The following is a 23,886-nucleotide window of genomic DNA, read 5'->3' as shown; positions in this document are numbered from 1 at the left end:
TTCAATAAATGAGTACAGGTATCTGGTAGTAGTAACTTAATCAATACATACAGGTACCTGGTGGTTGTTTCTAAAAAACTGGCACTTTTGAGTGCATGTCTGTGTTTGAGGAGATGGTTCATGGTGAGTAAATATAAAGCAGTGTGAATCACATCAGTGATCAGTCACTGATTGGCTTGTTCTCTCTGATGGAGTCTCATGCAGCTCGTCTGGATGCGTCTGCAAAACCAAGTGACAGGATTGGGTTTTTAAATATCAAGGACTTTCGAGTGAATGAGCTTTCAAGTGAATGATTACAGGATTGATTCTGGGCTGTGCTGCAGCCGAGTGGTTTCGAATATTGCTTAGTGTTATTCTTTTAATGGTGTCCAAAGCTGTATTCACTGGGCAGCATGTGCTATTCATCCCTGGCATGCTAATTTATTCATTTGTGTTTATGGTATTGAACTTGTAACCTGTTAACACAAGAGGAGTTCCACATACTTTTCAGGGTTTCTGCATCATTTTTCATGTTAATAAACTAATATAAGAAAAAAATAATGTAAAAAAAAATGGTTTCTTCCAGGGGTGATGAATGGTGATCAGAGGTCACAGTGACTGCTGCATAAATAATGATGAAATAGTGGCATGTCCACATTTGAGTGAACGTCTATTTTCATACATAAAGTGAACCGGATTAGAAGGCTTATTATGCGACACTAGTAAGGAACAAGGGTGCCGCCTTGTTTTCCTTCTAATTCAGCAGCTCTCGCCGCTGGGTGGTGGTGAGGGGTAACTAAAGTAAAACTAGGCTAAGTAAACAAAACTTCATTAAACTACAGTAAACTAATTCTTCAAAACATTTTCTTTTAAAGTCAAACGAGTGCTGGATGTTAATCTACACAGATTTATCTCCCGAAAACTGTTTATTTATATAATTTACAGTAAGCTTAAACTCCCAGGTTTCCACTAAGGCTGGGTGCAGCAGCATTAGCATTAGCAGCTAACTGCTAGTAAAGTTTTTTGTAATTGTAGAAAAAAATATGCTTTCAACTATAAAAGGCAGAATGGATATTCTTTATTCTTTACTCAGTAATAGAAAATGCTGGAGATTAAAAAAAAAGAATGTTCCAGTTCCACACACTGATCCATTGTTATGATCATCACAGACATGAAGTTCTCACACTACTCTGCAGGGCAGATTTGAGTCAGTTAATCAGTTAATCAGGTACAAGGCTCTGATGATACATTAGGTAAGACAGAGTTCATGTGTGTCAGTCTGAAAGTGCATTTAAAGTTCAGGACTGAAGCCACAGAGAAATCCCAGCACTCTCTTTGGCTCTAAAAGTAAAATAAGTTACTCCAGCATTAATTATACTGCAGAACCCAATAAATGTGCAGCTTGTGATAGTTACAGACGACTTGCTGTCTAAAGCCAGGCTTCAGCGCTAATAAAGGAGCGGCTCTATCTCTGTTCGGCCTTTTGTCCTTTAAATTGTGAAGGTGCTTGATTAAACAACACGGCAGACAGCTAAACTCTCAGTGTGGCTTCACATTCGCCCAGTTAATTACACACTTTCTAGATATTTTAGATTCAGAGCTCAAGCAAGGAATGAACTGCAACTTATCCAAGTCATTTTGGCCTTTTGGTCTTTTAATAATCAACACTTACCATGGATGTTGATAGACCTGTATTGTGGGGGGGCTATAGCCCCCCAATAAATGTAGCCCCTAGGACTAGGAAATAATATGGCCTATAGTTGTTTTATTTCATATATTAAATGTGGGATTTTTAATATGTGGCATAATGGTGTGTATGTTGGGTGCAACTTTAAAAAAGGGTCCTTTATAAAGGGTTTATTAATAATTATAAGTTGTATATACTTTAAAAACATTAATACGAACTAACAACACATACATACACAGAAAGTTTTTCACACTATATGGCACTTAAAATCCTTTAATTTTCTCAAAAATCATCAGTGTACCTTTTAATCCAGTGCGTGTTGTGTATGAGTTTTTCCAGTCAGGTTATAAGGATATATATTACCCGCTAACCTCTATTTCCCTGTTCAGATGGGACTATTATTGGCCTGTAGCCTGCTGCTAACCTCAGCTAGCACTGCTGGAGGAGCATTAGCATTACCCGCTAAATGCGCTCCATATTTTCCCTTTCAGAGGAGAGTATTATCGCCCTGTAGCCTGCTCCTAACCCCGGCTAGCACTGCTGGAGGAGCATTAGCATTACCCACTAAATGCGCTCACTGTTTCCCCGTTCAGAGGAGAGTATTATCGACCTGTATCCTGCTCCTAAGCCACTAATGCTAATACTCTAGCCTAGTGCTGGAGAAATTTGGACATCGAAGCTTACTGTTAATACATAGAAGCGCTTTACTCACCCAAATAAACAGTTTTCAGGAGAAAAATATGTGTAGATTAACATCCAGTGCTCGTTTGGTGAGCCTTACAGTGTGAAAAATATGATATACAGATGTGGGCATTCCCAAGCCATTCTTTAAAGAAACACTTTATGATCCTATTTTCCCATTACGTTTGGCATGTCATTGTTATAAAGCAGATTTTCTCATCCAGAGTCACTTAAAATGGTGAATGCATTTAAGCTTATGTGTTAGGTCATTCTAGTTTAAATAAGCAGACATCCCACACACTTATTTCAAGGGAGGTACCACCACTTTTGCCCTCAAAATGTGTACAAATGATTTCAGGGAGGCACTATTCATTTGTGTGGGAACCACAGTAATCCCAGGAGAGGTGGGATGCCTGAATAAACTGTGGGATGATTTAAAAAAAATCTAAATTAAAAAATACCACCACTAAGAATCACTTGGTGTCACATTTAAAAATTTTGGCCATTCTCTACAGGAAATATTTGACAAAGCAATGAAGGTATCCAAGGCCCCGACAATAAGAGTTACTCCAGTGGAGAAAAACAGTTTGTCAAGCAAAGCCTCTTCTCGGTGGTCTGCTTTAAGGCTGCAGCCTGTAATCCGCATCATTTCAGTCCGATGGCAGTGGGCTGCTTATCTCTGATTCCATACGCTTCATATCTCTACAGAAAGTTGGCTTCTGCTGAATGGGTGGTCAGCTCAATCTCTGGCTCTGTGTGACACAAGTGGTAGTGTAGAGTCTGACGTGGGTTAAAGAGCAGGCCGACTGATCCCTATAGCCTGCTGCCTGCCACATCTACTCTGCTCCTGATGCCCCAGAGTTCCAGAAAATGGTTAGAGGATGACCACAGTGAGATCTATAAACCCACACTTGACCTGCTGTAGAGGAAAGGTATATATATATATATATATATATATATATATATATATATATATATATATATATATATATATATATATATATATATATATATATATATACACAAGGGAACAGCTTGTGAGATTTTTGGAGAGCAGAAGGAGAGATAACCTGACTCTAACTCTAAGCTAAATAAAAGAGACCATGTCAGTGTTTTGAATTCTATTTCCAAGATTATACAGTGAACTTGCAAGTCTTTGCTGCAAACATATACTGCACTGTATGATTTCAAATTAGTTTTTTTTTGTTGTTGACAAAATTCCCATCATAAACAAGCAAACACACAGATAAGAACAGTCTTTACACTACAGTGATCAATTGTTATGACACTGATCCAAAGAAATAAATGGCAAATAAACTGCCAAAAAGTCGCCACCCAAAAAAAAAAGGTAACACACTATTTTGTTGGACTTCTTTCAGCTTTTGGGCACTCTTTCAAAATCCCAATCCCCTGAATCCTGACATTATCATCTTGGAATTTTCCTGTGTCATCAGGGAAGAAAAAAATCCATTGATGGAATAACTTGGTCTATATTCAGTATATTCAGGTAGCCAGCTGATCTCATTCTTTCAGCACATACTGTTGCTGAACCTAAACCTAGACCTTAAATTCATTTGGAGACTTTTGTTTTGGTCAGGCAGTTTTAGAATGAATCTTCATACATGGGAGTTTATGGGAGCCTGGCGAGTAAAGACTGCAGTAAGAAATGTTGCAGTTTTTCATGCAAAAATATGTCTTTAGTTTGTAATCTTTAGTTTGGGGCTCAACTTTAATTTAGGCTTTAGCTCAGTGTCATTCTCGTAGCTCAGAGAGGAGTCACACACAGTCACACAGTGTTGCTAAACATTCTTCATTCGTAAATTCAGTTTCCACAATAGCCTTCTTTTCCTGCAGCGCTGAAGAAGCCATGAGCTACTCAGCAGTAGCAGCAAGCCTGAGACGCTCCCAAACATCACGCAAGAGGAGAACATGCATTTGTGTTTTCTCTCAAAGGAGAATATGCAAATGTCTTTTTAGTCTGTCAGCTCACTATAAACGTGTTGCCACTTGTAAACGATCAAATAGAGTCTTTGATATAAGGAGACATGGGGAGAGCAACAGTAGCTGCGCTAAGCAACTTAGCATGTGTTTCCATCATGGTAGGCAGAAAGATTTTGGAGAGAGGGAGAGAGAGAGAGAGAGAGAGAGAGAGGGGGGGGGGGAGAGCTCTGCACTTACAGACTGTGAGAACTGAAGAAATGTACTCAAGATCTTGAGTCTTACACACAAAAAAGAAAAAGAAAAAACAGTGTGAGATGGCAATTGTGACAACAACCAAGCATTAGCTGTGTTAGCGAGCTGGCCATTATAAACAAGCGCCTGAAGAGAGACAAGTAGCTAGCATTCCAACCTTCGAACACCCTGAATGTGTCTAAAAAGTAACAAATATATATTTTTCTCCACCTAAGTTAATCTATTTAGCAGCATGTCTTGGTTAACTGTGTTGTATTACTGCCTTAACAGTTAAGAGTTCGACCCAGTCCCATTTCTCTTTTGTACCCTTACCACTTGTTTTCGAATATAACCCTTCACCTTGGAACACAGTCACAAGGTTAAATGGTGAAATTCTCCCCTAAAAAATTTCTCCTAAAACCCATCAGTTGGGAACTACCAGTATATCACAATGACCAATGATCACAATTTGCCAATAAACAATAAATAAATAAATCAATAACACTGCTTCATTTCCAGAGTACTAGCTAACGGTCTCTACGTGACCCTGCCAGGCTGATATGTTTTGTAGTGGAACGCTGAAGTTTAGCAACGTAGCTGCTGGTTAACTAGTTTACTTTAGGTTAACTTTCTGGTTTCTGGTTAACTTTAGGCAGAGATGTATGGTAACAAAGTAGAACTACTTCACTGCTGTACTTAAGTAGTAAAATGCTGTGTCTGTATTTTACTGGAGTATTTTTATTTTTTCCTACTTCTATTTTTCTCCTATTTCATATTTTCCATGAGTTTAATACTTGGTAACGCTTTATAATACAGCCCGCATTTTGGAGGGTGAGTTCCCTTTACTTACGGTGTAATTTCTCTGCATGAACCAGTACATTCAAATGACTTACCGGGTCCTACAGGTACTTAACTGTACATATAAATAAAGAGCACAAGAAACAACTAGTTAACTTTCTGCCATTTACCCTGTACTTTCCCAACACTTATGGCGTAACTGTTTTACAGAAACAGTTGTGTTCTGTACACTGTTAAGTACAGAACATGAGAACCAGGAACAAGAATGTAACACTCCACACAGGGTGGAGTAGGAAAAAAACAAATAGTTTGTAATGTCAAGACTAAAATACAGTAATATTTATATCTATATAAAAATATATATTTATATATATATTTATATCTTCAATAACACAACCAGAAAATGTATTCATTAATACACAGAAACTACAAGGTTTTATATTAATGGTTAATGGTGGAAGGGTTCCCGTCTTCTGTCTTTTTCCGCTTGAGTTTTCTCATCGTTGTTGCCTTTGACTTGCTCCTGATGTCCTTTTTTCACACTTTGTCCTGTAAAGCTGCTTTTGTATACTGCCTGTTCTAAAAAAAAAATGTATAAATAAACCCACACCTTTCCTGATCTCTACTGTTCTTACTCTATAAGTACTCAGCAATAACAGGGAGTTGGCTCTGTATTATGTATTGTACAGGATTTGACCATTCTTACTCTGTAAGTACACAGTACTTACTCTCTAAAACATGGGCTGTATTATAAAGTGTTACCTAATACTTAAACTCTGATACATTTTTTACATGCTGCATAGTTACTCGTTACCAGGGGCATCACCAGTCACTTTAAAGGGCTCAGAAACCACCACTGATAATCCACATTCTTTCCACTGAGAACACACACACACACACATTACGCTCTTTATTCTGGTGTGTTCTGACGTGATGTCCTACGTCCTGTGTGTGTGTCCGCGTGTGTGTATGTGTGTGCTTGCATGTGTGTAAGTGATTTGAAATAATAGAAACAATATGATATTCAATGTAATAGCTATACTCAACACAATACTTGTACTTTGTACTTGAGTAGAACATTTTGCAATACTTAAGTACAAAAATATTGAATACTTGGTAACACTTTATAATAACTTTAATTTTAACTAATAATCAGTAGATGTGAACAAAGCATTAGTTCATCAGAATATGAATATTAACAAATGCTCACACATGCCATTTATTTATCAGCATGGATATTCATATTTAGAAATGTTAGCAAATCAATAGCATAATATCAGAATTTGAACATTTAATAAATCGCTAGTCAATATGAATTTTAAACCAGGCAAATGTTTATCAATTGCAGTTCATGTTGCCAATACGTTCATTGGTGTCTACAAATGTGATAGCAACTTTTTAGTTTCTTAAAATGTTAAAAATAACAGTTATTAATCATAAGTTAATGGTGTTACCGAATACTTTAATACTTCTACTTAAGTAAGATGCTTAAAGAACAGTTCAATTTCTACTTGTCATTTTTTTAATACAGTAAATTTGTCTGGGTCTGGGTCTCCATACATGTCTCACTTTAGGGCATCATATGTCTTTAGAAAGGGGGGAGATGGTGGAGAAATTAATTAATTATTGTCCATTGCTTAATTCCTCTGTGAGTGGGAGCTGCAATTAGGTTTTGCTGTTTTATTGGGGTAAAATGGGATTGGGCCAAAAATGTCATACTACCTTAGCAAGCTGTGTTTATAAAGAATCTTAAAATTCATAAAGCTCTGTATTTTCTAAAAGCCTATTTAATGGCTTAATATGCTGTTTGGACATGATTAACATTAGTTTGGCTTTTCCTTTGCAGGCGTTTACAGGGAACTCCAATACAGAGAGCGTGGTGCGCCACGACCTGCAGCATGCCATCGTTGCCCAGTACCTCCGCATCATCCCACTGGACTGGAGTGAGGAGGGGCGAATTGGCCTCCGCCTCGAAATCTACGGCTGCCCTTACTGTGAGTACACACACTATATCTTTATTTTTCCTTTTGGCTTAAAATAGAATACAGCCAATCATCTCCCTCTGATTTTTCAGGCTATTGCATATGAATTTGCGGGTGCCAGAGAATTCCGCGAGTGGCTGGGGAGGAGGGATGTCACTTGTTTAATTCTCAGTGTGCATAATTCAAGCCCAAGATATTGTAGCTGACTCTCAATTTTCATTTGCCTAAAATGAGAGAATTTACTATTTTGGTTTCAACACGTTCGGCCTAAAATATATTCCTCTTCTCCTCAAAGCAAACACATAATAATGAAACTGATGTTGACTTTGAAGAACCTGCCAAATACTGAACGAAGTCAGCACCACCTTTACAGAGTCATTTTAGAGACTGTGGGTAGTTTATGGGGCAAAGATTAAAATTTGATGAGAGTTAGTTGACAAATACATGCACTGTATGTGTGTACATTGTAAATGACAGTTAATGGCAGTGTTTTATTCCTAGTAGTAGTAACTTAAAGGGTTAAACAAACTAAAAGAATTTAGGTGCCTCTTATCTGGGGTTCTGTTACTTTGTGGTTTCTGAGGCTGGAAACTCTGATAAACTTACTCTTTGCAACAGAGGAAACTCTTGCTCTTCCTTTCCTGGGGCAGTCCTGAAGAGAGCCAGTTTCATCATAACGGTTTTTGATGGTCTTTGCAACTGAACCTGAGGACACTTTCAAACGTCTTTTTTTTTTTTTTTTTTTTTGACTGTTTTTATTATTATTATGATTATTTTGTTGAGCAGTTCTTGCCATATATGGATTAGAACATTATTTAAATAGAGTTATTCACTGTATACCAACTCTTCCTCTTTACAACTTTACAACTGATGCTCTCAAACACATTACAAGTTCAGCACAGCTGTTAACTGAAAGCAGGTCTTTCCTGGTGGCTCTACCTCATAAAGCTGACTGTGAAAATCCAGCCAAGATGAGCAAAACTGTCATTTACTCAAGAGGTATCTACCTTGAAGAATGTAAAATATAAAACATACTCTGGTCTAAATAATTCTATTTGGTTTTCTTCATAGTTTGGATGACTTTTGTATTCATCTGCAGTACAGTGCAGACAGTTTTAAAATAATGAAAATCCAATGTGTTATGGCTTGTCCAAACCTGTAAATGGTACTATATGTGTGCAATCAACTGTGATAAACTAACTGATCTAACTGAACAATAGTACTGGTTAGGTGTGTTAGGTGCTTTTTTATTTACACCATCACAATTTGTGTTCACAACCTTGCAAATGGTACAACAATATGTTATTTTTAATTGACTCCTTTAAAGCTTTCGTCATTTTTTTGGGGGGGAAATAGCTTAGGTGCCTACAATCTCTGCACACTACTATATATTATTAATACCTGTCAAAAATTCCCATGTTTGATTTGATGCAAAAAAAGTTGCTGAAGTTACCAAGAAATAGTTTGCAGTTGCATTTCAAGTATGATCCCAACTAAATTACTAAAAAAATGATGCAATTCCCAGTGTGTAGTATTGCTGCTTGTGTCGTGTTATGCTGCTCAAATTGCCTTGCACTCTGTTATCTACACTTCAGTCATTTTCAGCAGCCCGTGTACCAAAGACATCTACTGTGACATCTAGGTGTCATCTGATGAATAGAAGCTGCTATTTATGTTACCCTGAAGTTTTGCATAATTCATAATTACATAAAGATAAATTTTCCGTCTGCATCCTAAAACTGATGCCTTCTCCATACTAAAGCGTGCCATGTTAAAACTGACGCAATGAATATATAATAGCTGTGACCTCCTCCATCTGATTTAAATTATTTTTCTTGGGAAGTGACGACTTTATCGTACACTTCATTTATTTCTGCTTACAGCACGTCACAGCTCCATCATTATAAAAACTACACAACAGGCTTTCATTTCCTATTTTAAATCCAGTCTTCCTTCATGTTTGTTATGGGGATAACGCCAGTGGCGTCGGATGAAGATGAAATTACATACATGGATCATCATCATGCTCTTTTTTTGTTTTTTTGCAGATAGAATGAAACCCTTGACAAATTCATCATGCTCATCTTATTAAGTGTTGCCGAAGTGATCTTGATAACAAATTTCAATTAACACCCACATAGCTTAGTGTTGGAAGTGACATGTTCCTCTAATTACTGTAATGTAATTACCCTCCGCTTATTTTATTTTCATATTCCGACCTGAAGGCTCAGGTTTACCCCTTCACTGCACAATTTGCAAACAAGTGCTGACAACATTATGGCTGTTTTCCAGTTTAGCTAATGTTAAACGTCTTGCCATATTTGAAAATAAGACCAGCGCTTGCTGATGCAGAATAAATAGAGCTTAAAATAAAGACATGTACAGTAAAACCTGCTGCCTTTTAGACAGTCCACTTAGAAGAGTGCATAAAATCATGCAGATACAGACCAGCAGCTTCAGGTACAGTAGTGATGCTATCAACCTTCAGAGTCTGCGGGAAATAAGATCTCAGATTTTGAGCTTGACATGACTGTTGGTTCCAGACAGGCTGATCTGAATATTTCTAGAACTGCTGATATCTTGGGATTTCAGTGTAACAGACTGAAGTTTAGTGAAAAAAAAAGAAAGAAAAAAAAAGAAAGTGATGGGCAGTTCTGTGGATAGAGACACCTTGTTGATGAGAGAGGTCAACGAGGGAATGGCCAGAATGGTTGGAGCTGTCAGAAAGGCTACTGTAACTCGGATCACTACTCTACAGTACAACTGGGGTGAGAAGAAAAAAAAAACTCTCAAAATGCACAACACATCCAGCTGTGAGGTGGATGAGCTACAATACCTGAAGATAAAGGCCCAATCCCATTTCACTCCTTGGCCCTACCGCTTAGCGATACATCTCTGTTTTGTGCTTTAATGCCTAGGGGTAGGGTGCCCTGATTCCTATCATGCTCAAGGAGGATGGGCAAATTTTTAGGGGTATATGGTCGTTCAAACTGAGATTTTTAAATGCAAACCCCAAACAGAAAGTTATGAGAAGCTAGCAAGATGGTGACACAAGCAAACAAAGAATCCCACCAGTATTTACCTTGTTAAAAATTTCAATAACCACTATATTGCCATTTTTATGTGTAGTTTTAATGTTTTATGGCCAATTTCTCAAAGCAAACCTTAAATAAATCACCAGTTGTGTGTCTAAATTGCTAGCTAGCAAGCAGAGGCTACGTCATTTAAGGTGGAATGAAAAAATAAACAAAAGCTACTATAAACAAATTTCAGTTCATGATAAATCTAAAGATAGTTTGTAGTTATCATAGTATTGTAATATGTAGTATACAGCTCTGGAAAAAAAATATATGTGTTTAAGTTTCTCTGATTTTGCTATTTATAGGTATATGTTTGAGTAAAATAAAGATGGTTGTTTTATTCTATAAACTAAAGTCAACATTTTTCCCAAATTCCAAATAAAATATTGTTATTTAGAGCATTTATTAGCCGAAAATGAGAGATGGCTGAAATAACAGAAAAGATGCAGATCTTTAAGACCTCAAATAATGCAAAGAAAACAAGTTCATATTCATAAAGTTTAAAAGTTTTTAGAGATCAGAAATCAACATTTGGTGGAATAACCCTGTTTTTTACATGCATCTTGGCATGTTCTCCTCCACCAGTCTTACACACTGCTTTTGGATAACGTTATGCCTGCACTCCTGGTGCAAAAATTCAAGCAGTTCAGCTTGATTTGATAGCTTGTGATCATCCATCTTGCTCTTGATTATATTCCAGAGGTTTTTAATTTGGTAAAATCAAAGAAACTCATCATTTTTAAATGGTCTCTTATTTTTCTCCTGAGCTGTATATACAATTGTGGAATTAAATGTCTCATCTATCTGCATCCACTATTAGGCTGAAAAAGCTGAGACTTACATCAACTGACCATGAGCACGCTGACCTCACTCACAAGAAAACACCTCACAATTTAAAGACTTCATGATCAGTTCACATACTCCTATCCCATGACTTTCTGCATGTCAGTATACTGTATATAGGCACAAATACAGGCTGCGCCTTTGTAATAATGATAGTGTAAAGAAACCCTGTGCATGCAGGGCTTTTCCCTGTGTTTGTGTTTATGACAGTTATGAATGAAGCCTGGGAGCGTCAGATACGCATCATCTTTCACAGCACTCTGCGTTGTGGAGTAAAAGCCGAGGGGCTCGGCCGCTGCTGATTTTCTTGTCAGGATGCGTCTCGTCCTCATTCACTCAGCACTGCGGAATGCTTTCATATTCCTCCGTCATCTCCAACAGCTGATCAGTGACACTGATAAAGATGGTCTGCCGCATGCAGGAGGATTACAGAAAGCAGAAACCATTTATTCCTCTCACTCAGAAAATATACCTCCCTTTATCCCTTTATTAGACATCTTTTCTTCTCTGTTTACAAACCTCAAAATTTGGTGATTTGGTGAAGAATAGAATTTAGTGGAAATGAAGACCAGTGAGAAAAAAAAAAAGAAAAGCTGATGCACTGACCTTGTTGATTGCAGAAGGATGGATGAATGCAGTGGTGATAGGATGAAAGGGAATGGGTTGAAGGATGAAGGAATGAGTGAGAGAGACAAAACCCCTTTACTTATACATGAGAAATGGATTTGGAGCCATGAGGAGGAAGAAACTTACAGTAAATTAGTTCTTAAAAACATTAAAAAAAATTGCATTAAAAAAATTAGATTTAAAAACATAGAAAATAATGCATTTTACAAATTGTACCCATATTAAAAAACATATCACATTTTTTAATGCAAACTAGAAAGGATTTCCACAGAATCATCAAATATCCTTAGTAAAATGAAATGTAGACAAACTCAATCTAGACAAGCTCATTCATATGGGTTTGGTTGAAATACTTAATTCTAGAAAATATACAAACACACTTTTTTTCAATATCAGTTCCGATAGTAACTAAATTAGTTGGACCAGGTATTTAATGTTTTAGTGGCAAATAAATAGCCACTAAATAATAATAAGGTGCATTTATATGCAGCTCTGGAAAAAAATAAGACACCACTTCAAAATAAAGAGTTTCTTTGATTTTACCAAATTGAAAACCTCTGGAAAATAATCAAGAGGAAGATGGATGATCATAAGCCATCAAACCAAGCTGAACTGCTTTAAATTTTTGCACCAGGAGTGGCAGAAAGTTAACCAAAAGCAGTGTGTAAGACTGGTGGAGGAGATCATGCCGAGATGCATGAAAACTGTGATTAAAAACCAGAGTTATTCCACCAAATATTGATTTCTGAACTCTTAAAACTTTATGAACATGAACTTGTTTTCTTTGCATTATCTGAGGCCATTTTTTTATTTTCTGCAAATAAATGCTCTAAATGACAATATTTTTTGTTCATTTTACTCAAACACATAACTGTAAACTGATTTTTTTCCGGAGATTTTGTGTCTTTTGTTATATGTTGTTGTACAAATAATAAAGTATGTGGTTTATTAATTCAACAAGATGGTATCAGAACAATATTGGACCAATCAACGCATAATCAAAGTTTCTTTAACATAAAAGTAATTTTATCAGTGAATCCCTGCAGGGGTACTTTTATGGTGTTGTGAGGCAAAATAGTCTCAGAATGAACAAATTGTTCACCTTTACTGCTGTTTTCCAATCATCAATATCACATATAAAGCTGAGAAGACATGTACAGCTTGACTGGCAGTAAAAATGGATAAAGTTAAAATATAAAGCTGTGTTATAGTCATGGTGTCCACTGGTTCTTATCACCACCACTGCATTGGGACATTTCTCTACAATTTTCTACAATTTCACACCAAATCCCGCTCTGAATGTGTTCATCTCAACTAATGAATTATGCAGAGATTTGAAAAATGATGGGTATTGCTCCTTAATGTAGCAATGTAACATTTATACTGGTCCTTTAATCATGAAATGGGTTCCTGGTAATAGTTTTATGCTGCCAGTGAGTCATGATCATTCATGTTACGATACTTTTTGAGGGATAATGAGATGTTGATCGTAAATGAGAATATTTTTGGTTTTATTTAGGGTTTTAAACAGTGTAAATTAAGGCTAATGGTACTATATGTGGGTGTATATTTTTGTTGGCAGACAGTCAGCCTATTTGCACTTACAAACCAATTTGAGTGAGTGATTTAAGGTTCAGTAATGGTCTAAAAACAAACAAGGAGCTTAACACACTTAAAACACGCAGCGTTTTGAACTTTGTAGTAGAATTTTGATTTAAAACTAAAATGAAATCCCAACACACGCAAAAAAATCCACATACAACACTCTATTTTACTTTTGACATTTGAGAGATTTCATTTTTCATGTATAATGAGACCCATGAAAGATGTCAATCATGGTAATTACATATTATATTTAGGAAAGTGTAAACAGTGAAGCAATCAGTTTAAATTGAGCATTTTAAAATAGGATCGTAGGATGAGATGTTCATTGTTTTTTGGGGGGATTTGTTGCATGACAAGGGTAGATTAGAAAATTACAGTTATAGCTCAGTTCAAGTGGTTCACTTGAGGCTAAAATAAGCAGCAATCTTGTGTTATTTGTGGCTTTTTTCTCATTCATTGTACAAAATTCTCGACCAAAATCAACTAAAACCAGATGACAGTCTCTGTGAAATCTCTTTGAGATATTGCTTTGAGATATTTGGATGACAGTTTGACCAAATTGCAGCTATAGTGAAACCTAAGTGTTCTTTATAGTGCAATTTAAGTGTTTTTGGGTCCCAATAAGAACACATTTAGATCATTTCTAAAGATATAAAGACAGATAATTCTATATTTTTATAGGTTTATTTCTATTTATTTTCACATTTTCTTCCCAATTGACATGGGCAATTACCCAACCCAATCATTAGGACTCCCCCTATCACTAGTGATGCCCCTTACAACACCAGGAGAGTGAAGACTAGCACATGCCTCCTCCTATACATATGAAGTCTGCCACCTCCTCTTTTTGAACTTGCCCAGTAGAATCACAGCGCACTCGGAGGAAAGCGCAGCGACTTGGTTCCGATACATCAGCTCACAGATGCCTTGTGTTGATCGATATCACCCTTTGGAGTGATGCAGGGAAAGAACGCCATGTACCAACCCAGAGAGAGAAAGGCCAATTGTGCACTCTCAGGGCTCCGGTAGCCAATGGCAAGCTACATAAACCGGATAGACCAAAATGACAGATAAATCTGACATTGAAATTCAGTTGTGTCAAACATGTTGTAGGGTATCTTCAGGACTGCTTATTAGTTTGAACTTCATGAACACCATGAACATTTGGCACTGATAATAGACTTTATTAGCTCAACAGACTTTCCAACTCATACCCTTACCCTGAAAACTGTACCAGGTACAGAACATAACCAGTCTCTGGGAAACTCGTAATTAATGTTTGCTAGTTCAGAACATGCAATCAGCTTTTGATTATTAGGCGTAGACTAAAGAGAGGTGAGAGAACATTTTGGGCTGAAGTTTCTCTCTCTGATAACTGGAGTCAGGAAGGAGAGATAACAGAGTTAAAGGGAGAAGACATGGTGCTTGTAGGGTTGTGAAAAATTTTCATGAACGTAAAATAAGTAGGGATAATAGTTTATAGGATGTTATAGCACAGTTAGATCCGATCCTGCAATGTAATTGGTTGAGTGGCGTTCTATAAGTAACCTTATCAGCCGGTAATGCACTGTAACCGAAGCTCTCCATGTATTACTCCACCACATACAGGTAACCTAGCAACAATGCAGCGCTTACAAGCCAAACAGAGCAGCAATGGAACTATTTTAAATCTTGAAGTTTTTATAACCAAACAAATTGTATTTTCCTCGTCCTCTTTAACTCAAAATCTTTCAATAAACAATGATAATAGAACTGTGGTATAATCTCAATAATACACTCGAGGTTCATGGTTAGCCTGTGTCCTCGTGCCTACGAGCGCAGCCCAGCAGTGCCAATATAACACGTTATAGCATGAACCTTGAGTAGGCCTGTCACGATATGATTTTTTTGTGGCCTATATATTGTCCCAGAAACTATTGCAATCATTGATATTGTCATTTTAAGACCATTTGACGTCACTGATATAATGAAAGAAATTATATCATTTAAAAAGAAATGATACCCTTTAGAAATAATAATAACAACATTTTAATAATCATAGTTTTGGAAATAAATATATTTTCTTCACCTGTTACAGTCCACACTGTGTGTATGGAGTTTTAGTTTTTGAAGCTTTGGTCTGTTATTGCTGGCTGAAATACTCTTCATTGTTTTGTATGTGTACAAACATACAAATAAACACAAAAGAAGATATCACAATATTAAATATTATTGAGGTCATGACTATTTATTGTATGATAAATAGATAATATATATATTGTGACAGGCCTAACCTGTCACGAAAAGCTGCAGGACCAGACAACATCCCCGGCAGAGTGCTCAGGGAGTGCGCAGGCCAGCTGACAGATGTTCTCACGGACATCTTCAACATCTCCATGTGCAGCGCCACTGTCCCAACGTGCCTCAAGTCCACCACCATCGTCCCCGTGCCGAAGAAGTCCACAGTGTCCTGCCTCAATGACTACCGTCCCGTTGCACTTACACCCATCATCATGAAGTGCTTCGAGAGGCTAGTCATGAGGAAAATCAAGACACGACTGCCCTCTTCACTGGACCCCCTGCAGTTTGCGTATCGTCCCAATCGCTCCACGGACGATGCCATCACCACCACCCTTCATCTCTCCCTCACCCACCTGGAGAAGAAGGACACTTACGTCAGAATGCTGTTTATAGACTTCAGTTCAGCATTCAACACCATCATCCCACAGAACCTCATCAGGAAGCTAAGCTCGCTCGGCCTCAACACCCCCCTCTGCAACTGGATCCTGGACTTTCTGACGGGGAAACCCCAGTCAGTCCGGTTAGGGGGCAGCACCTCCAGCACCATCGCACTGAACACTGGGGCCCCCCAGGGCAGTGTCCTGAGTCCTCTGCTGTTCACCCTGCTGACTCATGACTGTGCTGCAAAACACAGTTCTAACAGCTTTATCAAGTTTGCCGATGATACAACCGTGGGTCTCATCACCAAAGGCGACGAGTCAGCATACAGAGAGGAGGTGCAGCAGCTGACAGACTGGTGTACAGTCAACAACCTTCACCTGAATGTGGACAAGACAAAGGAAATGGTTGTTGACTTCAGGAGAGCACAACACACCCACTCTCCACTCAACATCGACGGGTCCTCTGTGGAGATTGTTAAGAGCACCAAGTTCCTTGGTGTCCACTTAGCAGATAACCTCACCTGGACCCTGAACACCAGCTCTACAGCCAAGAAAGCCCAGCAGCGTCTCTACTTCCTCCGGAAGCTGAGAAAGGCCCGTCTCCCTCCACCCATCCTCACACTCTTCTATAGAGGGACCATTGAGAGCATCCTGAGCAGCTGCATCACTGCCTGGTTTGGGACCTGCACCGTCTCTGACCGCAAGACCCTCCAGCGTATTGTGAGGACAGCTGAGAGGATCATCGGCGTCTCTCTCCCCTCCATCACGGACATTTACACCACCCGCAGCATCTGCAAAGCAACCAGCATTGTGAATGACCCCACCCATCCCTCACACAAACTGTTCTCCCTCCTGCCTTCGGGAAAAAGGTACCGCAGCATCCGGTCCAGCACGACCAGATTCTGCAACAGCTTCTACCCCCAAGCCATCAGACTCCTCAACTTCAGAGACTGAACTGATGGTTTTTCTGTACATGCACACACACTCTTACCCCACTTACCCCAGAAAATGGAAAGCACTAAAAACCCTACTACCTCACTGGACTCTATTGCACACTGTGTAATAGAGGTAATTACTACCTCACTGGTCTTTTTTGCACACTTTTTGCACACTGCATAATTTGCACACTGTCTTGTTATTTATTATTCTTTGTCTGTATTGTGTTGTATTGTCTGTCTGCACTTTTGTACTGTTGCACTATTGTTCTGTATACACTGTGTTTATGTACACCATGGTCCCTGGAGGAACGTTGTTTCGTTTCACTGTGTACTCTGTATATAGCTGAAATGACAATAAAAAACACTTTGACTTTGACTTTGACCTCGAGTATATTGTTGCCTAATTAGATTGAGAGGTGGTGCTTTAAACATGTTCCTCCTCCCAAAATATACTCATTTCAAATCAAATTTCATTTTTAGGTTCTCAAACAGTATCTTTATTGCATTGAAAAACATTAACACTTTCATAATGGGCCTTTAAAGATGTAATAATAGGCATTTTTTTAAAGGTGTGCGTAAAGTACCGTTATTGTTATATGAGCAGTAAGTAGACTGTGTAAGAACTTTTGGAGTGTACATACTGTATCTTTCTTTAGCAAGACTGCTCTATAATGTCTTTAAGCAAGACAATCCTCTTTCACTTTCTCTCTCACTCCTTCACACTCTCTCTCTCTCTCTCTCTCTCTCTCTCTCTCTCTCTCTTTCCAGGATTGAGTGCAGTCAGCATTAATCTCACTGTGAAATCAACAAGATCATTTACATTTTAATTAAGCACGGATCAAACCTAATCAATCTCTATGTAAGGCAGAGGAAAACATCACCTCAGGCTTCATCTGCTGAGAATATTTCACGTATGCTTGTGTACGTTTCCGTTCAGCCTGCTCGCGATTGTCCTTCGTCGCGTGGCCAGATCTGAAACATTGATTAGATTTGGGAGAACAGCTGTTTCAACTTAAAGCAATTTGCCTCTTGAGCCTTTAGCACAATGATACAATCCTATAACAAGTCCTGTAAGCTGCTCTTGTAGATTCAGGTATTGACTGCTGCAGCTGCTGAAGGCAGAAATAGTGAATGTTACTTTCAAACCCATCGGGACCACCCTCCCAGCAGGTCTGCTCTGGTCCAGGCTCCGATGCTTTTGATTTTTTTTTTTTTTTTAATATTCGTTGGATTTGGGTCCAAACTTCAGTTTAGGGCAATCTCCCTGCATTAACAGATCTTGGCTGGTCATGTGGCTCTGTCCTCATAAATGCCTCATTCACATAGCTCAATCCCCTGGGACTGATACGTGTATATTACATCTGAGTTTTTTCCCTTAAAGAGACAAAGATCTTGTTTTTTTTTCAGGGTTGTGTAGATATGTAAAATCTGATCTGGATCTGTTCAAATCAGTTTTACGTCACTTATGTGCTCCTGATTCATGGGCATGCAACATAAATGTTGGAAGGTCAAATTACTGCATCAAAAACTTGTTTCAAATCACTGATACATTCTGACCAACACTTAATAACATAAAAAAAAAAAAAAACTTTAATTATTTGGCTTGATATGGCAACTGCACTTGCGCAGATCTCTCAGCAGGGGTTGTTTTTGCCAGTCTCTGTATGAGGCCTTGGGATATTTTCTTTGCACTTGTCACATCTCAGCCAGGCTCTTGCTGGCTCCGCCCCTGATCTGGCAGTGCTAACAAATCTCACCTGTACCCTGTATAGGAGCCCAGTCAATGTAAGAGTCTCTCACCTTTTGCATTTTGTTTTTACAGTTTTTTTGGAGTAAAACTTGATTATATGCCTTTATATGGCTGCTGCACTTGCACAGATCTCTCAGCAGGGGTTGTTTTGTCCAGTTTCTGCATGTGGCCTTCAGACATGTGTTCTTTTTTTTTCTCTGTGTACTGGTCACATCTCAGTCAGGCTCCTTCATTCTCCTCATCTGGCAGTGATAAGAAATCTCACCTGCCCCTTGTACAAGCCCAGTCAATTTAAGAACTGAGTCACTTGCCTTTTTTTTATTGTAGTGTCTTCTTGGCTTCACTCAGCCCTTATGTTGAGTTTCTTTTGGCTACATAAAACAGTATGTACAGTATGTTTAACAACTTGCCTAGTCTGTCTTTTTTTGTATTTTACAGAACATTGAGTAATGCAAAGCATGTATTTGACCACTGACTATCTTAAATTTTAATTTTAATTTTAATAATTATGGTATTAAATACAGTAGATAGACAGAACTTTGTTAGCTACAGTCAAGTTTTAAAATTTTGTCTGTCTCCAGTCAGGTTGGGTTACAGTTCAGGTCTGGATGCTACACTTTCTGCATGCTCGTTGCTATTTAAAGCCGTGGGCAGACATGGAGTCCATCGCGGTTATGAGTGTTTCAGTACCTGGGAGGGAAATTAGTGGGTAGAATACGAGGCAGATGGTTTGATAGACATTTACATTCATGGCTTCCAGTGTGCATCAGTCAGCACTTCGACAGGGGTCAAAATGCTTCCTTCCCAAATCGCACAATAAGCAGAACGGCTTTGTCAGCAGGTGAGGCCCGGCTGCAATTTTTCTGCTCCCTCACTGTACTTTATCACACCATCCCAGCTGCAGCCTGCAATCTGCCAAACCTCACCCAGCCACTTTCACACACACTCACTCAACCCATCATTTACCTAAACTGGGTGTAACACCCAATCGCCTTGGAAGCACTTATCTAACCCCCCCATTTATGCTTGTCTTTCCTGATCTCCCTCTCTCTCTCTCTCCCTGTCTCTGTCTCTCTCTCTCTCTCTCTCTCTCTTTCTGTCTCTCATCCTGCTGTATCGCCACAGGGGCTGATGTGATTAACTTTGACGGCCAGGGTGTGATCTCCTACCGTTTCAAAATGAAGAAGATGAAGATCCTGAAGGACGTGATCGCTCTGAAGTTTAAGACGGCGGAGAGCGAGGGGGTGATCCTGCATGGTGAAGGCCAGCAGGGAGACTACATCACGCTGGAGCTGCGCAGAGGCCGGCTGCTGCTGCAGATAAACCTTGGTATGGCCTGTGCTGATCACTACTCATTACACACTAATCATCAGCCCCTTCATTGCTGAGAGCAAGGTGTGGGCGATAATCTAAAGTTGGGAGAGAGTTCAAACCCATCTGTGCGCGCACGTGTGTGTATGTGTGTGATTGTATTCATACAAAGATGATCCAAATGGTTCTGTGTATATATATATATATATATATATATATATATATATATATATATATATATATATATATATATATATACTGTATCCCATGAGCCTGGAACTAGCACCAGGCTATTCATGTTGGGCCTTCTGCACCAAATGTGGATGTGATTTGTCTTCCACACAGTCAATCGTAGCCAAAAGCTGCCAGGCATGATCATTACCACCCACTACTCTGTCCCCTATGGATGGTAATGCCTTCTATAATGTGTTCCGGTTATAACCCTAACACTAGACTGATTAATGTTAACACTAAAAGTACTGAAGTTTAAGGATCTCGAGGACATCTCCCCTCTTTCTGCTCAACCATTAGAGAGCTATATGTCAACTTTTGTTATATAAATGCATCACAGAGAGGCCAGCTCCCTCTCTCTCTCTCTCACTCAAGATTCAAGGTAGCTATATTGGCTCTTTCTTTCTTTGTAGGTCCTATAAAGATGTTGTTTATATATGTGTGAATATCTTACATCAAGGGGTTCTCAACTGGTCTCAGCCCAGGACCCACATTTTCTCTTGGTCATTAAGTTGTGACCCACTTTTATAGAATACAAACCAAACTAATTTATTTTTGAAAAATAGCCTTCAAAAACCCATTTAAAAATACATACTCTTGCAAAGTTGAGGACCACGACAACTACATATATAAGAGTTACAACAATAAAGTTAAATATTTAAACTGCAAAAAATGTCAAATTTGACTTCTCTCTCTTTGTTTTTAATTTTTTAGATATATTTTTAAATGTATATATTTTTAGAAGCTGTCCACAACCTGCCCAGAATGTGTCCACACCCCACCATTAAAAATAGACTATGATTAATTTCTTTACTGAGCTTTCAAAGTTTATGATGTCAAACCATCAGTAAAATATAAATGTATATATGTTTGTATTTTACTGTTTGTTTGATATCAGAGTTTCACATTTTAAGAACATTTAATTGATTAATTAATTAGATTAAAAGATAACTAATTCATAGATTTGATTGTCTGGTATTTTCCTGCAGCTGTCTTGCCTGATACAGTTGCTGTAGTCCAATAAACGCACTTTGCACTTATAGCTAATGGACAAATTCCGCTTAAGCCCTACAATTCTCAGAATGCATCTGTCCGTGTCATGTGTACAGACCATTTTCATGCCTGATATCTGCCCTTTATGCTTACAGCCAAAGGACAAACTCCGCTTTTCCACTACAATTCCCAGAATGCATCTGCCAGGCTCATGTGTTCGGACTCAATCGCAATCACAGTCAGTCATAATTCTGAGACTGCTTTCAGCTGAGGCTGATTTTCGTCTGTGTTTTACCACTAGTTGTTTTTTGTTTTAATTTGTGGGTCATTAGCAAAGCATGAAGGATTAAATGTCTTACGGGGGATTGAGAGGCTGAGTTACATTATGAAAACATCATAGCTTTAGCCTTTCTAGTGTTAAATACCCGCACAACTTCCATCCATGAAATGCACCATCCAACATATAGCCACTGCCAGGCCTTTGCTTGAACTCCAATAATTGCTCACTCACAAGATAATACCTCACAACATATACAAGTGTGAGCATTCCCAACCTCACAAACCTATTATTTTATATTCTTAGTATATTGCACAAAAAAAAGTTTCACTATTGTTGGTCAACCATTTCTTCAACCATAAAGATTTGTTTACTTTTTTTTTGCTTATAATGTTCGAATAGGATGTATTATTATTGCATGTAGTTGCATAATACAAGTCCTATATTAGGTTTCTCTTTTGATATTGACTATATGCCATGCATGTCATCTTGTATCAATATAGTTGTTACTTCTGTAATATGGAAAGTCAGTGACATTTAATCCAATATTGAGGAAAAGGCAGTCACAGGGAAGAGCAATATCAATCATGAGCACAGCATATACCACACAGCAAGCTCAGCATCACCAGGTTATCTCACAGAATGCTGAACTCACTAAACCAAACGCTCCCAATTAGTCCAAAATTAATTAATCAATAGCATGAAATCAGATAGCAATTAGCAAAGCTGTGGAGATTAAAATCGCTGTAGTTCTGGTGCTGATTAGATTCTGAGACTCTGTTCTGATAGAGTAAAACATATACAGAGTACATCATCAGTAAAACATGTCGGTGCTTTTGTAGTCTTGTTTTAAACAGAGATAATAATGTGTGACGCTGCGTAAAAGGACGGACGAGGAGAGCGGACGCACACGCAAGTAATCATTTATTACAGAACAGAAAACAAACAATAAACCAAAGAGGAACTGAATACAAACAGCACAGAAACGCAGCCGTGACAGACATGTACACGCACAAGAACCGACAAACCAACACTGACGACAAAGGAGCTTAAATACACACACAAGGCGGGAAAGGGAACAGGTAACACCTAGGGACTGATTAATGAGGGGCGGAGCTACAAATGAACACAGGTGAGTGGAAAATTACTGGGGAACACAGGGAGATGAGAAACACAGGGAAAACAGGGCAAGGGCGTGACATAATTAAATATTTCAGTGAACCTTTATTAGATATCAACATAGACATCAACACAATAAACATTAGTTACTTGTAAGGCTGTAATGAAGAGAATAAAGTGTAGGAGAGTATAGGGAGTTACATAAAGAGTATTGTATAGGAATAGCATTTAAGACCCAAGAGAAGACTAAATAGAAGTATATAGAAAGCAGAAGTACATTTCTCAAGTCACTCAAATCAGACCAATGAAAGCAGACTACAGATCACTGTATTTAGATATTTTAATGGAGATTCAAAACTGTAGAGAGTAAAAACTTAATCTTTAATCAGGGGAGGGAATAGAGACTAACAGTTAATCACTTCTTCAGAAGCAGCATGTCTTAAATCTTGGCTTGTGTTTGATGGTGATGCTGCTGCTGGACATTCTGAATGGAGAGATTTAATCATCCCAGAGTTCTTCCCATGATCCATTACATTGCATTGCATTTAGCTGATGCTTTTATCCAAAACAACTTACAAGGCAGGCCAGGGCCTGAAGGAGGCCGAAGGGTAATATTGGGATAGTGGAAGAAAGGAGAAAGAAAGGAGAAGGGGGAACAGGGAATGATATTAGACTCAGATAGCCCCCCCCCCCCCCCATAAGTAGAGTCAGGAAGAAGAGATAACTGAGTTAAAGGGAGGAGATGTGTGGTGGGCAGTGGAGGGTTGCTTATTATGACACGTAAGAGAAATCCAGGGGATTTACAGGATGTTAGATTGGAAAGGAAAGGGGTGGTATTTATTTCATGACAACATGTTGAATTTTAGATGGACTGTTAACTATTTGATACTAGGGGTGGGCAATATTATATCGTATACAATATATCGTGACACAGAAATATCATGATATTAAAAATTCATATTGTGATAATAGGGCTGTTCTGTCTTAAAAGTAGTCTATTATTTACTGTGAAGCTTTAGATGTATTTATTGTATAATTGTTTTAGTTTGCAGTTTATATGCATGCACTAAATATTCTGCAATATTTTTTGCTGCATTATATTATTTTATGCTATATTATTTATTTTGCCACATTATGATTATTCTGTTATACT

At 38.3% G+C, this 23,886-nt stretch overlaps 1 protein-coding gene across 2 annotated transcripts in view; it reads left to right on the top strand.

Moving 5' to 3' along the window:
• Positions 1-23,886, top strand: part of cntnap2a (contactin associated protein 2a) — a 723,644-nt gene that overhangs the window by 358,808 nt on the left and 340,950 nt on the right. For both annotated transcript variants that reach the window (XM_022683450.2, XM_049485717.1), the window contains exons 4-5: positions 7,164-7,311; positions 19,928-20,131. In XM_022683450.2, coding sequence (XP_022539171.2) covers positions 7,164-7,311; positions 19,928-20,131 — 352 coding nt within the window. The remainder of the gene's footprint in view (positions 1-7,163; positions 7,312-19,927; positions 20,132-23,886) is intronic.

Source organism: Astyanax mexicanus, chromosome 1 (assembly GCF_023375975.1).
Source record: "Astyanax mexicanus isolate ESR-SI-001 chromosome 1, AstMex3_surface, whole genome shotgun sequence".
NCBI lineage: Eukaryota > Metazoa > Chordata > Actinopteri > Characiformes > Acestrorhamphidae > Astyanax > Astyanax mexicanus.
The sequence above is the reverse complement of the archived record's forward strand: the minus strand, read 5'-3'. Positions and strand labels throughout refer to the sequence as shown.